This window comes from Apteryx mantelli, chromosome 4 (assembly GCF_036417845.1).
Source record: "Apteryx mantelli isolate bAptMan1 chromosome 4, bAptMan1.hap1, whole genome shotgun sequence".
NCBI classification, from domain to species: domain Eukaryota; kingdom Metazoa; phylum Chordata; class Aves; order Apterygiformes; family Apterygidae; genus Apteryx; species Apteryx mantelli.
In genome coordinates this window covers 21983489-22000794 of record NC_089981.1, presented here as the reverse complement: position 1 = coordinate 22000794, position 17306 = coordinate 21983489, and the positions used below count along the sequence as shown (strand labels likewise).

Sequence of the window (17306 nt, the reverse complement as noted above, 5' to 3'; positions counted from 1 at the left end):
CTCACTGGGAGCGAGAGCAGGCCCCAGTGCACTGGGAGGAGCAGGGTTTCAAGAAGGCCAGTTTTGTACCCCAGGCAGCAGGAGATGCAAGCTAGCTGGAGCATTTGCCCGCGCACAGCAATTTGTACTTGGACTTGAGCCTTCCCAAATATAGCCACACTCTTATCTGGGCAAATATGAAAAGATGCCAAATTCACTGGCGTGCTACCTAGCAACACAGGGTGAAAAAGCAGCTTTACATCAGCAAGCTTCCCACTGCTTGCCAAGGAGCAATACTGACCACCGCTAAAGGACAACCATGCCCAGTGTCCCCTTCCTAGACTATACATCTGGGGAGAAAGCAGTCAAGGAGCTAGAAAGCCTGGCTGGTTAAACACTGATCCTTGCAGCGAATGAACATGGAGGAGCCAACTAGATTTCTACCAGTTCCCTCACATCTTCACAAGGCTTGTATTTTTGGAGGACTTTATCCAGCTTCTACTGAGCTCCAGACAGTTCTCTGTAAAAGTCCAGCCTGGATGCTCCGATGTTCTGTCTCTGGCAGCAAAGGGAAAAACAATCTTTTGGCAACAGTAAGTTTCAGGTAGAGAGCACCACTCTAGAAAGCTCTACTGTGGACCCAGTGGATTGCTATCCTTGCTCTAGCTGTCCGCAGTCCACTGCCAGGACTCCCCATGCTGTTTTGAGAGGAATAACAGGGGTAGTGGGGTCCTCAGGCCTCCTGAAGATGCTAGCCATGTGAAAAAACAAAGCAGAAAGACAGCAATTTTTCAGGCTTCCTGTTATTTTCTATACTTTGTACCAAAGCATATAAACAGCTAGAGGCCACCGTGTTAAGCCACAGCTTTTGTGACTTGCGCTGGCCCATGGGATGAAATCTGGGTCCCACCAATGTCAGAGCGTTTTGCCAATTACTTCATCAGGGCCAAGATTTCTGCCCTTGCCACCAAAACTGCAGTGCTATCTATGTGCCTCTGAAAAAGGCTGCAGCTCCTTACCCAGAAAAAGAAGTTGAAGATGAAAAGCAGGTACTTGAGACAGATGGTCCCACATGTTTCCTTCTTTTCAGTATATTCACGCATCTTTCCGGCTTAGCAAGTTTCTGAAAAAAAAAATAAAGAAGTTTTAGAAGCCAGTCAGTCATCACACCCCTTCTCCCAAAAGGGCTGTGTTACTACTCTCCTCTTGCAAGAGCGCACACCGTCAAGCTTTTGCTGAAGTAACGCGCTGAGCAAGCCATTAAAGTGACTTCAGGGATGCTAGACAGTGCTTAGATTAAGAGCTCTTGTATCCATCTGAGTGACCTACACAGCATGAGACCTCATACAGTGTGAAAGAGAGGCAGATGGTACCAGCATGTGGTCTTACCATACTGCCTTCATCCTCCTTCTCTCTTCTCATCCTGCTGTCATTTCTGGAGACTCACTTTCCATTAGATTAATGTTCGTGGTGGCGGGATCATACCTACCCTTGTGTGAGCACAGCACTTACCGCAACCCCTGGCTGGAGCTTTAGCAATTGCAATCATCAGTACTGTGAGGAAACTTCAGTGTAGCCCATGCTCACTTCCTCCTATGTAAACTGAAATATATGAAATCCCAGACCTGTTCCCAGTTGCACTGTAGATCCAGATCAACAACAGTTTTGTTTCAGGGTTGAGGGAACTTCAGTGCCCAGAAACAAAGAGAACAGACTTCTCCAAGCACGGTCTCACTCAAAGGATTTGCATCATCCCAAGTTTTCCTAGAGTTCTTTCCTATATCCCAAACAAGCCCCTCCAGCAGGTGCTGCTACTCAGACTGAACTATGGCCACCCCACCCTTACCATGCCCACTCCAGCCATAGGACCTGACACCAGGCATCAGATCAGGGCTCCAGAAAATCCCAGTACCTGGCTCCTGCCTGCAGCCCATACCTGCTGCTTCTGAAGGAGATAACAGAAACTCTCTCCTTGGCATTTACAGAATAATTTGGCTCCAGTGAACTTTCTTTCCTCACTGGCATTAGTTACAATTGCCTTAAATAGATCCATCACTAAGTTCTAGGTATTTTTAATCCTTACAGCTGTAACTGGGAATGTACCAGTTATCCATCCAAATGTCCTATCCCTTCTGAATCCCAGCAACATGACAGAGTAATTGATTCTCTTCTTCACACTGTCTGCTTATTTTTTATGGCAGTTCTCACCAGCCAGCTCTGTTTCCTAGGGTAGTTGTCTCAACTACTAGGAGGAAGAAACACATAATAACCATTGGCTTCAAATGATCTGACAGCATAAAAAAATCACTGCAAATACATAAGCAACTGGATATGTGTTATGGATCACTCCCAGTGCAAAGTGTTAGAGATCTGCTACACTCTTGAACTGGTTTCTCAGAAGTGGGCCTGCAGCTAGTGCAAATCCGTGTAACGTCACTGCCTCCATGTTATGCTAGAAGAGGTTCTGAATTTCTCAGAAAAATTTCACCACTGCCTGACAGGACAGACAGGTGAAAGGCACTGCCCAGATCATCAGCTGTTTGTGGCGGTCTGCAGAAGCGTAACCAAATCCTCACAACCTTTTCCTTTCTGGGAGCTGCTTCACTTCAAAAATCATCCACTTCATCCTCTCCCAGGCAGTGGGGAATGATGCAAACATCTTTCCTTCTCTCTTTTGAACATCTTGTGCCCAGATCAGAGCAAAAGGCTTTCCGGAAGCAAAGATTTCCCTGAAAGCAGGCAAGCAAGGAACCTCTGCTCCTTTCCAGAGATGCCAAGCTCATGCTTGCTTAGATTGAGAAATTCCTTCTCACAAGTAGTGCAAGCTTCCTCTGGAAAGCCACTGCACCTGCAACCCTGCCTTGCAGGATAGACAGTCCTCTGCCTTGGAAAGTCCCCTGCAAAACACCCTGTAGCAAGAAAAGTGCTTCAGACTAGATCTCTATCTGAGAGCACTGAGTACACACGCCCGGGCCGTCACATCTAGTGGCTACCAGGTTGGGTCTGTCAGTCAGTAGCGTCTTTGTGGCTACATTTCTAACATCAGGCTTTAGATCCCAGTTGGCTACTGAATTAAGTCTGGGAACAGCAGCTGCTCAGTCAGCAGCATAATTGTATTTTATTTGCAGGGAGGTATTTCCTTTTCTTTCACTACATCCTACTCAAAACCCCAGCCAGGCCAGTGTTTTAGAAACTAATAAATAAGGCTAGCAAGGAATGTAAGAGTGAGAACATGCTCATCCTAGCAGCAGTCCACCCATGCCTGACCCCCTCGCCCAATTTCACATGAAAACATTTTTCTCTAGAACAACATCTGACAGCACAGTTGGCAGCAGAAAGCCATTTCACCGGAGAAGGGAGCAGCTCTGAGATGGTGGCATATATCAAGGAGCATAACTCCTGATCTTCAGAAAATATCAGAAACACCAGCGATGCTCAGATTAATTACCATGTTGCAGCACAAAAGCCTGGGGCAGGGGGAAGGAATGGATGCTGGTGGCACCATATGCTCTGAACAGACTTGTAATTCTGAACGAGAAGATGCCTTGTGAATGTAATGCTCATGGAAGGTGACAGATTCACAGCTCCCAGAGGCTTCGTTTAGCCACAGAACAGGAACAGCAGCAGCCAGGCAAGCTTCCACAGCTACACATATTTGCACGACCCAAGAGAGGTACCTCAGCCCAGACCCAGATGCGTGCCCTCCGGAAACAGGCTCTACGGGCTCTGCTATCCTTGGCATTTTGCCCACGCCTGCTAATATCAGGGCTGCGCACAGCAAACCTGAGGTGCAGTTTCCTCCGAGACCAATCTGCTTCATTTCACTGATCAGCCAGGGGACAGCAATGACAGTCGCTGTCCTTGGGCTGGATCTGACCCAGAGAGCTGGATGCAAGCAGCTGTGTCACCTCACTGTATCACCCATCCAAGCATACCCTCCTACCTTCAGAGGATTCCAGGATCTTCCTCCCCTTCCCCTCAGAGTATGTCATTAAAAAAAAAGCCACTAACAGCATTTCCAGGTATCACCAAACAGCAGGTGCTGGGCCCTACTGAGCAATGCCGATTTGCACCTCCTTCTGATCTGGGACCACAGATATCCCAGAGGAAACTGAATCTTATTCTGGGGTGAGGACAGGGCAGACACTCAGCTGAGACTCTGCTTGGGCTAAGATGACAGAGAGTCTGAAATTCCCCTCAGCGCTGCAGATACTGCTCCACTGAGCACCACATACAGGCTTTTCATACAGCTCAGCTTTGCCACTGGGAGCAGAGGATCTACTTGTTTCCAGAAAGCTGGCAGTGAACAGCTGCAGGTTTATAAAGCACGGTGATTCATGCAGTAACAGCAGGCCATGAATCAGAGAGCAATCATGGCTGTCTCCCGTTTGATCTATCCCTCCTAGCCAGGAGCAGAGCTGATGGTACTGGCTGCCTCTGCACGCTTACTGACTCACCCGGAAAGCTATTCATGGAAGCGCAGCTCTCTCCAGGCCCTCCTTTTAAAAGTAATGCGTTGCTTCTCCTTGCCTCACACGGGGTGGTCTACCCCCTCCCATCGCCCGCAAAGACTGGTTCAGGCAAAGCTGTAGGGAGCTATCTGCTCTTCAAGGAAAGGAAGTGAGGGCAGGAGACGTCAGTGTTTTGCCTTTCCCAAAGAGCCTGGGCAGCGAAGAGGTGGAGGCTGGGGGGCACTGAGCGCCAAGCTCTCCAGTTACAGCGGGGAGCAGGAGGGAGTGAGCCACAATCTGCTAATGATGACCTCAGGCTCCGAGTCTCTCGGCCTCCAAAAGCAAGAGGTCCTGGTCTGCACCTGAACACCTTGATGAGCACGAGCCTCGGGGCCTCATCCAAAATCCACTAATGTGACCAGGGTTTCTTGATTTCAGTCACTGTTATATCAGACCCGCAGAAGTGATACGAAACATTCTTGAAACCGGATGAGAACAAGCAACACTGATTAGCACCCACAGCTGTATTCCATTTCAAAACACCGAGGGAAAGGTTTATGCTGAATCACATAGATAACTATGAACAAGCTCTTCACTGGACAGAAAATGGTGAGCCATGCCACATGGGTATATTTACAAGTGCATAAGAACTTATTAGTCAGACATGAACTTCATAGTGAGAAGTGTTTGCTAATTGAAAAAGTGGCTAAAAGACCAAAAGCACTGCCACAATGAAGCTCATTTGGTTTATTCCGATAGGCAGTAGTTTCATCAGTAAGCTAAATACAAAGAAAAGTAATCATGGGGTGAAGGCAGTGAAATTTAGTCGTACAATGAAGAGATGTATCTTTACATATAATGTGCCAGAAATCGGGAACGGATTCCTACTATGCCCACACACCACAATGTAAGAGACAAGAAGAGATAACAGTCTAAAAGGAACAAAACACACAAAGACAGGAGGGGAAAGAAGAAAGACAAAGACAAAATTAATGCAAAGGAAACGACACACAAAAGGGACGGAGAATAGTTTGAAGATTAATTCAAGGAACTGAGAGCTGAACAGCTTGAATTCAGTTCTCTACTCTGACACACACTTCCTGCATGGTTTTGGGCAAGTCATTTAATCTATCCCGTGCCTCTGTTCTTCCTCTACAATGCAGGACACTCATCTCTCTCTAAACCCAGTGATGTTGTACGGATCTGCAGTGAAAACTGTTGCTGATAGAGGCATGACAGCTGCGAGGCATGACAGGCCCCACGCGACTTTGCTGTATCGGTAAAAGACCTACAGCAATGCATTTTCATCACCTTAAAAGTGCTTTTGTCAATATACATTATCTTGGCCAAAGAAGCAGTACAACCTCTTTTGCGGTTACTAGAATCTATACTTATACTGAGAAGATTGTCTGGTAAAGCTATTGTGGCAAACATTTATGGGGTGCGCTGGCTCAAATACATTAAAGATTGTGAGATGCTTAAATACACTAGCAATGAAGTATTAGAGAACAGAGTAATAGGGAAGCACCTACAAGAAGAATAAGGAGCAGGAAAGGCTGACTCATCTATACAACCATGTCTAGAAGAAAAAAAAAAAAAGGAATTTTTCCTCCCCTGTCTGAATGTAAGTCACAACCTCCCACCTGGGTAACATGATACAGTGCATGACTGCTGGGCAAGGCAGAAGCCAACTTCAAATGTTAGCCATTCCAAGGCCCAGTTTGCAAGGGCTCTGGTTTTACTGAGGCTAAGGCCTCAGGACAAACCAGACAACAAGACTGCATTTGAAGTTGAGCATTTAAGCTCCAATTCCGGGTGCTGAGCACTTGGGAACACAGCACTGCACAAACAGCTGTTTTGTTGTGCTGAAGCATCTAAAATCTCAATGGCAGGACTTGGTCTGGTATCCCACATCAGACTACTGTATTTTCATTTGCAGGCCCAAAGGCATATGCAGGCATGCACCTACATCCCAGCTCAGAAAGCACGTGGCATGCACATTCACACACACACACACTCCTGCTGGCTAGACATTCATTTAGTCATCGCAGACTTTGCCTAGTACATTTGCCTCAACTTGCACAGTAACAGGAGTTAATTACACAGCAAAGAAAGGCAGGCCTGCAGGCTTTTTCTGCACAACATGCCCTGAAGCAGCATCTGATGGATGGTGAAGAAACACTGCCAAAACAAATGAAATAGTTCCCAGGCCATTAAAGGCAACACAAAGCAATGCTTAAAAATAATGAGTAGTGGCAAGAAAACTGGTGTCCAACATGTCAGTGATGTCTAGTTCACAGGTTACTTTTATGAGCTGGGGGAAACAGGAACATCCTACACTTTATACAGCACTCATCCCCATAACAACTAAACGACTGGCAATAAGTGAGGGCTAAAGTGCAGCCCGCTCGCCCGTCTTTGCCAGCACACACAAGAAAGACCCGGCACAGAACAGACCCTCTGGCTGCATTTACGCTGCTATGGAAGAGTAGCTCCCAAGGGCTGTAAGTTCAGTATCATCTGCCCCTGCCTCGGTGGCTACCTCACATGCCCACCGGGCACGCTGCTGGCCTGGAGGGCAAGGTATGGCTGGCTACCTGGAGTGTGTCTATGCCGGCACCCTGGCCAGCTGCACAGCAGATAGCTCTGGCCCCGAGGCAGGTCTCAGCAAACACAACAGACGTGCTCTACTTGGTATGTGCAGTTCCGGCGTGGGCTGATAACCTGACGTACTATCTTCAGCAAAATGACTGAAGACCTCATTCTCCAGGAAGGCTGAACTCCAGCTGTTGGAGACATGACCTCACTGTCCAAGTTCTCTCTCTGAAAAATGAAAATATTACTACCACTGCTTCACCTACCCCACTGGAACATCTGCAGAAAAAGCATCAAGCTGCTTATCAACTTGCCAGAAGACCTCACACAGCCCAGAAAGCAGCTACAAGCCATTAAATAAAGCCTTCCCAAGAGAGGAGCTCTAAAGCTTGTAGGTGAAGTGCTGTGGTTTACACAATTTCTAAGTGCCACCATCCACCTCAAACTGATAGCCAACATGGGTCAACAGACCGGGTACTGACCTTTCACCACCAAAACAACTCGGAGCACCAGTGCAAATCTTCAGTTCCCTACAAATGTTTTTTCTCCCCGCTCTTTCTTGCTGGCCCTTGTCCTCTGTTGGGTTCAAGAAAGCAGACAGCTGAAAAAGAAAGGAAAAGAGAGACAGAGAATCATGAACCATGTCAAGTTTTATTCTGGGAATCAGAATGTGATAACACTCTTTGCCATCAAGCCCTCCTTTTAATGAAGGGCACATGGCTTCAGAGTATACCCCATGAATGCATTTCAATAAACTGGAAAGTGTGCATGGAATAACAGGGGAAACCCACATTGCAGCAATGGGAAATGTGAAGCCCTTCTAATGGTAGGAAGCCGCCAGAATAGGTTTATATTCACATGTCTGCAACGTCCTGTAAATGCTGCTATTGTTTCTGTCAAGGCCATATACATACCACAGTGACAGTCCATTCTGGCAACAATAGAGGAGTCCAAAAGGACCTGGCAGTAACTCCATGAGAAAGCCCATGAAGAAAACCCTTCCTTGCAATGTGATGCCCTAGCTGGTGATAGTGCTTCAAAGCGACCACTGCCCCTAGCTGTGCCATCAGAGGCATTTCAGGACAGCCTAGGAAGAGCAAAGAAGTGGGCACGTAGGGTCAGAACTCACTGCACACAGCCATCCTCTGCTCCCAGGGCTTAGGAGCCTCGAGAAATGGAGCACAAACCAGAACATGCAGAGAAAAGGGGTGCTTGGAAGTCGCTGCTTTCCTCAGCCTCCATTCCTGCTGAAGCATAACCAAGACAGGTCCTAAGCACCATGGCAGGCTCTGCTCCATCAGCAGCTATTGGCAAGCTCCCCAGAAGGTAACTACAATATCCCTGAACACAGAGCTGAGTCAAACATGAGATTCTCCATTCAACTTCTCACCAAAGTAACCTTCTGGCAGACTGGGTCATCAGAAAATAGTTCCCCCAAATTCCTCTGCCACTGCCAATCCTCCTAGAGCAAGGCCTCGACCTCCCATCCCAGTGCCTCCTTTAGAACGGATCAGCAACAAGCTACAGGAAGGTAGCAGGAGTAATTTCTCTGCAACTTTACTGCATTTCTGTGGAGGCAGCTAGGCTGTACACGGCTGTCACAGTGGGAAATGGCCTCCAGCATCATCCCCTCTGCCCCCTGAAGAGCAAGAGGCCAGGCATAGCTGCAAAACCAGGCCTGCTTTTGTAAGACAGAGGTTCCCATTTTTTCTGCATATGTTTGTACCACCATATCCTCAGCTATCTCACCCTCATACCACAGCAGCAGATCTGATTCTCCCCTGAAATCTGTCTCCACTGGCATTGCTGGCAGCAGGATGGAGAAAAGACAAGGAAATACCAGTTCTTCTTACCTAATCTGTCTGTTTGGATACTGAATTACTGATACTTTGATCTACACCCTGACACTTACTTATTTCACAGACTAAGGCTTAAGCTCTCTTATCTATTGCCTTTACTGGGAAATGGAAGCAGTAACGCTTCCTGACTTGCCTGGGTGTTTGCAAACCACCTGGGAAGAGTAAAAGTTTACTTCTGATTATCAGATGAAATTTAACACAGTTCATAACCATTTTAACATTCTATTAACTTCAAGGAGAGTTTCCTGCAGGCCTTGTTCTGGCATAGTATAGGCAATACACCTTCATTTATGATCAGCATAGATTATCCCTGCTAGCATTCCCTATGAAAAGAAATGCTCTGGTAAGTGCTAGAAACTTGTGAACTCACATTACTACGTAGTCTCTAAAGCATAGAAGAATCTCTTTAGAGAAACAGTGGAAATCCCAACTCTTGAGACATTCAGAAATAGGGCAAAGTACTGGAATCATAAACTAAACTAAATGATCTGTCGCGCACCATGCTGGACAATAGGTTGTTTAAATGAATGGAGACTTTTCTACACCTATGATCTGTTTCAGGAACTGCTTTAAAATAATATTTGACAAACAACCAGACAATATTAAAAAAACATCTCTGTAGTGGCAGGTTTTACTGTGCAGACACTCACTGCCTTGCTTGGATAAGACTGAACAGCTCACAGCCCTTTGCATTCTTCCTTCTCCTCAGAGAAAGCTGCTCAGAGGCTCATGATCTGCCTTCAAGTCTTGCTCTGCAGCTCTCTGAGTATTTACACAGAGATACTCCCTCATCAAAGCTTTTGCCTGGTTGCCTGTGCCTCCAGCAGCTCTCCCTTGTTCCAGTAGCCAAAAGACCACTTCGGAGGCACAGCTGGAGAGGAGGGAAGACACAGACAGCACAGCTGCCTGCAAAGCAAGCAGTAACTCTGCAGCATCCTCGGTCCTGAGGCTGAGCCCAAACTCTCCCTGAGCAGCCCTCGTGCCCTACCATTTATAGGTCTGCCTCACGCTGCTCCCGCACTCCTGCCCATTTAGAAAAGAAAAAGGCACCCCAGGATACAAAGCTGAATGTTTTGTTTTCTATTTCAGCATGCCAGATCATGCTGGAAAGTCAAAGTACTTATGTCTCTAGGGCCAGGGAGAAAGCAAAATGTGAGCCAGACATCTAGTGAGGCAAAGAAGCTTCTTCTCAGGATTTTTTTTTTCCATTTATAGTTTGTTTGAGGCAGACACACAGAACAGATTTGGGTCTAGAACCCTCCTCCCTGAACCTTTAAATGGAAACTAAACATATTTAGTACTTACAAAGAAGATTCTACAGACCACAGTTCGGAAACAGCGTCATGCTTTTATCTCCTCCTGCCCTTTGTCTAAACTGATTACACACTCCTCAGGGCAGGGAGCAATTTTCCTTGACTGTTTGTATAGTACCGAGTATGAAAGAATCTTGCTTCAAGCCTTCTAGGGGCTGCTGAGAATCAAGAAGTACAAAAAAAACAATTTCTGGCCACATCATCTGTTTCTATCAACCCTGTGCACAACGGTTCCTGGACAGGTGAAGATAGCTTAGAAAGCCAGGTACATTCAGCAAGAAATAAATTCTCTTGGCTATCCCTGGGGGACCCCACTTGGCTCCACCTCTCCACAGGGAGAACGCCTTTCTGAAGAACTTAAAAAAGGTAAGTGAGATCATGTCCTGGGAATCTGGGAGGATCTCATCTCAGCACCTTCTAAGCCTGGGCGTCACCTCTACAGATGAGTCAAAGACCTGCTGCCTAAAAAATCTGTCATCCCCCTGGGTCTGAGGGGCCACACTTACAAAATCACTTATTTCTTCTATCATGGCTCTAGCTGATTTGTTCTGAATATACTTCTCAAGAGAGACATAGATCCTTAACTCCTACTAATTATGATGAGAGTCAGGTATCCAATGAGGAATTATGTGCCTAATACACCTGAGGAGCCACCTCCTTCAGCACAAGAGGTGTCTCTTAGGATAAGAGCACTCAGCTGTTCCTCTCATTTTTCCGAGACGGTTTACTCCTCAGGGGAAGGAGTTACTGAAACATAAATAACAATGAGATTAATTTTAAACTCAGCAAAGATTTATATGCTCATCACCACACACATTCCTGAGTATTAGGTATTTTATGAGGGGTTTATTCAAACCTGGGAGAGGTGATGACTGGTTTCAGGATAAAAGGGGGACCTGAGGATAAAAGGGACCTTAGTCTATAACCAATTTCACAACCATTAAAAAAAAAAAAAAGAAAGAGCAAGAGAAAAAGAAAGAGCAAGAGAAAAAGAAAGAGCAAGAGAAAAAGAAAGAGCAAGAGAAAAAGAAAGAGCAAGAGAAAAAGAAAGAGCAAGAGAAAAGCATGCCCAGGAGTGTGTGTGTTTGTGTTCTAGAACTGTTCCACTACAAAGCAAACAAAAACACTTGATAAGGCTTTCTAGTCGTAACAAAACACACAGAGACAGCCATATTCTCAGATCATGAAGCCGCAGGCCACTGCTCCCAGAACTTGATAATGCGGAAAGCAACAGGCCCCTTCAAACACACAGGCCCTGGTTAAAACCAGAAGGCAGGCCAGAGACAGGCACTCAGTGCTTGATTAATGGGAACTCCTTCTGTGTCGAACAACATCATCTTGTATTTAATAAGGCCCCCTTTATCCCAAAGGATCCCAAAGCACTTTACACTATTTATACACAGGAACCACTTCACTGGCCTTTGAACTGAAAAGAGGAACAATAACAGTCTTTTTACTCTCTCACTAGAAGCGCCAGAAATCAGTGCCTGGTGTGCGTTTGCAGAAAGCTCACAGCAATGAGGGTTTGCCATGACTAGAAACAGTAGTTCAGATAGGTCAGGCTTAGCTAACAGCCAAGACAAACTCTGTGTTCACTACAGCCTGCTATTGGTACTTTTAATTCTGTTTTCTATCTCTGTTCATAGGCACTGGGTTTTTCTTTTAAAGCAGGGCTTTGTCTGCACTGGTGAATTGATCAGTAGCATTAAACCGCATTTCTAAACAAAAGAGTTTGTGCAGAATCAGCTTTCCTCCTGATTCCTTCCTATGAATTACCCTGTCATTTTCAGCTCAGCTCCCAGAAGAGAAGCAACTGGATCCTCAGTGTTTTCAGGGAATATTTGCAAAATCTCCCTTCCTCTGTAGCCGTGCCAGTATTAGGACTAAGCCAATAATAATAAGCCCACCTGTAATAATCCTCCCAGCCACGCCGAAGACCATTCAGGGAATTCTGTACATGAATTCAAAGTGGTCTCCAAACACCGCAGTGACTGTAACTATTTGATCACCCTCTATAAATAACCATTTTGCACACAGTGGTTTAAGCTCAGTGCAAAGACTAACGTCCAGACATTTGCCGTGTAGTTAGTATATCATTGCTAATCATTTGGCTGCAGAGCCTCTTTGCAAAGGTGCTTTCAGTTTCATTCCCCACAAATCTCAGCATTGCCCCAGCTGACTAGTGAAAGGTCAGCAGATTTTCCACCTACCCACAACACTGGGCGCGTACCTACTGCAGGCCATCATCTTCATCTCACTTATTTCACAAACAAATCATCGGATTTTAAATCCCATCATCAAAAATACATTCAGTTTTTGAAAGACAAGGCAGCTGGTGTCACCATAGGGTACGTTTCTAGCCTCTCAATGACACAACGTCCTATATAACCTCACAGCCTCAAAGGCCATTTAACTCCTCAAAGCAAACCTGCAAAGAGAAAAAGTAGCAATATTTCCACGTTATATACAGGAGCACACAGAGATTGAGCAACTTTTCCAAAGTCAGACAGAACACTGGCAGCAGAGAGAAGGCTTGGATGCAGTTTCCTCACATTTCAAGATTTATGCTCCATTCACTGGAAAACCACAACAGAAAGCAAAGTTGTACAACACAAAGTCTTCAAGCTGCTTATTAGCACTTCCATGCCTGTGCCTGAGACCTGACTGAAGAGAGCACAGCAGTAAACAAAGAGGTGCACAGAAAGCTGGCACCAGCTTTACCTTTTGTGTAAAGTTTGTTCTGCGTTAATCAGGTTGTTCCTGCTCACTTTTTTTGCAGTGGAAACAGGCAAAGTGAAAATCTGTGGAGTCACAGCACAGATCTCTCCCAGGAAGCCAGTCTCAGTTTCAATTCCATAAAGACTGTATTTTAAAAGCAGCTGAGGAGGGATTTGACAGCAGAAACTAAGGTGACAGTCTCATCACTTCAGACATGTTGCTGGTTAACTCAGCACTGGTGCCAGCTATGCCAGAGACGACTTCAGAGCACATCAGCAACAGATTTAGTATCTGCAGTACTAGTAATGGGGCAACGCATTCTGCAACATCCCAGTGCACTGACAGAAGAGAAAAGAGAAGGTTATGCAGCCACAGAACAGTGCTACAACAAGTCTTACCTTAATTTGGCAGACTAGAGAGCTATCAGTGATAGCTCCCTCCCCACCCAAGAGCTTCCCTCCTACCGAGAACAGCCACCTCATGTGGGAAGACTCTCACATCTGCAATTAACCATGTCCCTAAGAAGAGCTTCTGCAAGGGCCAGGAAGTCTCTTCTGACCATCATCTGTATACTTCCCCAATGTCCATGTCTCCAAGGGGTCTGTTTTGGAGCAACTATTAAACGTTTTGAAAAGCTGTCTTCCTTTCCAGAGCTAAAAACACTTTACTGGAGGTAGATCAAATATCCAGCATGGCCAAGGGCAAATTAAATGACATTTCATTTCCTGGAGCTGTGAATCCAGTCCATAGGAACTCTCTCTCCTGTTGCTATAGGAGCAATGCTGAAAACAATGCCCAATCGACACTGCATGAGGCTGCCTTGAAAACGATCATTCTTCCAGTAAAAATTAAACAACACCCGGCCAAAAATAAAACATTCCTCCCCCTTCCACCTCTCTTGTGTAGCAGGTTTAATGACTCCACCAAAACCATTTACGCAGCTGTTTTTAGAACAGCCTGCAAACTTCACAGGGAAGCATCAGCATGTGAATAAATAACTGGAAGGCATGGGCTGTCCTCAAGGCAATTACTTGCTGGCCCAACACCAAGGCTGGGGGCAGGGAAAAAAAAAGTCCCTGACCCCTGAGCATAGTCCAACAAGCTGTAAAGAAATCCCCCAGCCCCAAGACATCCACCACTTCCCTGAAACACCTCGCTCTACCTCTCCCTCCCAGTCTGCGTACAGACCTGCCCGCAGCAGCACCAGGGCTGGCCTTGCTCAGGTACTCTCAGAGCTGTATTGCTTCAAGTGCACAGGTTACATAGCTCTCCATAAAGGGAACAGAGCTATAATCAGTACCGAAGTGCTCTAGACTTTGGCCAGTCTGTCTCAGGGTATCTATCTGCTTCATTTAGAGCAGGCAGGAATAAGCAACTGGAAAGGGGTTCCTCTAACAGATGTGAGCACACACCGGGTTGGACTTTGCACTTAACTGAGAAATCCTGCAAAGAATTTCTCCATCAACACACCTTGGCTACAGGGGCTCTGTGAGTTCAGGTTACCCTAGAATTATATGAACATGCCTCATTACAGGAAAGCCAAAAAGCAGTTAAAAGTAATCCTTTTTTTATTATTATTATTATTTTTCTTTTCCTCCCCTTCCCCAGGTCAATTTTTAAGTCAAGAGGGACCATATCATACCATCTGAACTCTTACAGCAACACAGGTCGAAGAACTTCACCCACTTAGTCCCTGTGGTGCACAAGGTCCCTTGCATGCGACTAAAGCATTTCTCAAGGTAATCAGCTGGTGGCTGATCACAAGCTGGTGATCAGCTTGTTTCCTGAACAGCTCTGTGGAACCATGTGTCTTTATAGTGTTCTCTCTTAAAAGCTTAACAATAAAAGATATGCGGCAAGAAATTTTAAAAGCAATCCCTTCATTCTACAACTCTGGTACTCCCTGGACTAATTCAAATTCCAGGGAGACACAAGATTTCAAGAGATGGGAGTAACCACCTAGTTCATTCCCTCCAGAGCCCCTCCAAACATTACTGGCACATACTCAGGGTTCAGACTACTCTGAGTTCAGTAAAAAGCAGCAGAGCTTTTTCCTCTGCGTGCAGAAGATAGGAACATGGCAAACAGCCAGTGCTGGGCAGACTCATTATCTGCCTCTCAACACCTCTCATACCATCAGTGACCAAGGAGGGGAAAAGCAATTCACTGCACAGTTCGCCAGTACGTTTTTTAAGACCCTCAGTAAGCCCTTGAATACTAAAAGGAAAAGTCAGAGAGAATCCAGGAAAAACACAGCCAAAAGCTTCTGAAGAACCTAAGTACCTTCTCTTTGATGTGCAAGAAAGCCCTGAGTTTCACTCAGTACTAAATGCCCACTCTGAAAATGAGGTCCCTCTAGGATATCCAGGAATACCCAGAAAACAAATGCCACTTCCTGCTTTTGAAGAATTTAGATAGAACTCTAAAATTCATGCTGGAAGTAACCACAACAATTCTGGCATAGACTATAATCCTTCTTTTACCAACCTCAAACTAACAAGCATTTCAGCACTGACAGCTCTGGTGCCCAAGTCTTGCCACTCAGAAAAGTCCTCACTTCAGCTGTATGCATGCAGAAAAGCAGCATTTGGCTGGATAACCACTACTGTTGTGCACAGACACACGAAAAAAAAAATTATTTGGTCAGGGCGATGCAGAAAGAGAAGGCCTGGCTGGCCAGACATGATTTTTAAAGGTACAAACTTGCCCAGACATTGCTGATCTGCAGCTGTGGATTTGCCGTTCATCTGCAACATTCTGATGCTTTCTCTTCGCAGAGGAACAGTTTCCCACTTGCACACCTGTAAATACACTATTGCTTAAATTACTGTAGTTGTATCAATAAAATTACCGATTTGGATTATCTCACTGCTCTTATCTCACCAAGATGGCTTCTTTTTTCTTTCTTTCTTTTTTTCCCCTAAAAACTTGTTTAAAATCCTGATGAAGTAGCAAATTTAAGGAAACTCCCTTTTTCTAAAATACGGCTGTTTCCACTTGGAGACTGATGCAGTAACAGATTTAACCTATGACAGCTAGAATGGAGTTTTGGGCTAATACCAAAGTAAAGTTTGTGACACCAGTGAAAGCAGAGTTTTCCCCCTGCAACCATGTCCGCCTTTCCCTGCCTCTGGGTTTCTTGCAGCACAGCTGTGAGTCAGGGACCAGATTTCCCCAACAACCTGACCAGCTCCCCAAGGACAAATGGCCAGGAAAGTTGACAACAGGGATTTTTCCTGGTGTAACTACAGTGGTTTAAATTCACCTTTAAATTCACCTTCAACTTGCAAGTTGTACTTCCATATATGTTTGGATTCAGCCTTTCTACTCCGCAACACAATTAATTGTTTCTGCAGCTGAATCCACAAGCACAAAGCTCAACACTTCCCCATACACATGCAGAGCTTATATTCAAGGAATAAATGGCCCAGCTGTTGATAAGGCAGAATTCACCTAGGAAGAAAGTGGAGAGTTTTAAAGGCTCTTCCTAAAGGCAGCCTTACACGCAGCATTAGGCTCGCACCTGAGATCAGCTCTTGCTCCAGAGCGGGCCGCTCTGAGGCAGCGTCTGCCACACGCATGTCCGTGTGCCTGGCTTCCGCACTGCTCCGACTGCACACGCCGCTCCCCGTGAGGTCCGTGGGTGCTCCGCATGCAGCTTATGGCAACCAAGAAGCAAAATAACAAATCCCCTCTGTTTCCAGGGCAACGTAGGGGGGACACGGGATATGAACTCCTCCCTTCTGGATTCCACCAAAGCTAATAAGAGACACTGACATTCACAAGCCATGACTCACTCCTGCTGCATCCAGCACTCCACAAGCCCTGCTCACTAGCTGGCATGCCAGAAATGTGGGCATGGCTGGCATCCGCAGGCTGCCTTAGCAAGTGTGTAAATTTGACTGAAAATGTCCTTCTCCCATATTTTCTCTAACCCAGCAGTGTGATCACAGAGGATCAGAGCACTCTCTGAGAGCAAACTATGAAAGCATCGCTGCTGCCCTGGGTCAGCGAGGCCCAAAATATGATCCACTTCACGCACAACAGAAATCCCTCCCCCAGAAATTCCTGCCTCCGGCCACTCTCAGTCACAGTTTTAAATGGATTTTGTCAGTGAAAGATCCAAAGAATCTGTTATCTGTACACCAGCTATGTCTCTGAGAGACCAAATCACCAACTTGCCAGGTGCAGTACAGAGCTGCAAATCTCAGCCCCAGGAGCTCAAAATTTAGATACACAAGACAGAGCCAGAGCAGGCATTACCAGCCTCATTTTCCATAGAGAAGCGATATACTCTGGCAGAGCCAAAAGTTGAACCAAGACCTAGAGCCCCCAAAATATGTAACATCAAATTTTGTGGTCTGCCGCTCTATGCAGAGACACATCTCAAG

At 45.9% G+C, this 17306-nt stretch overlaps 1 protein-coding gene across 1 annotated transcript in view; it reads right to left on the bottom strand.

Annotated features, from left to right (window-relative positions):
- The window catches only part of CD151 (CD151 molecule (Raph blood group)), a 40808-nt gene that overhangs the window by 16982 nt on the left and 6520 nt on the right, over positions 1-17306 (bottom strand). Inside the window, exons 2-3 of the mRNA XM_067295976.1 lie at positions 7508-7626; positions 999-1102 (exon numbers count right to left, since the gene is read on the bottom strand). Coding sequence (XP_067152077.1) covers positions 999-1082 — 84 coding nt within the window. The 5' untranslated portion in view covers positions 1083-1102; positions 7508-7626. The remainder of the gene's footprint in view (positions 1-998; positions 1103-7507; positions 7627-17306) is intronic.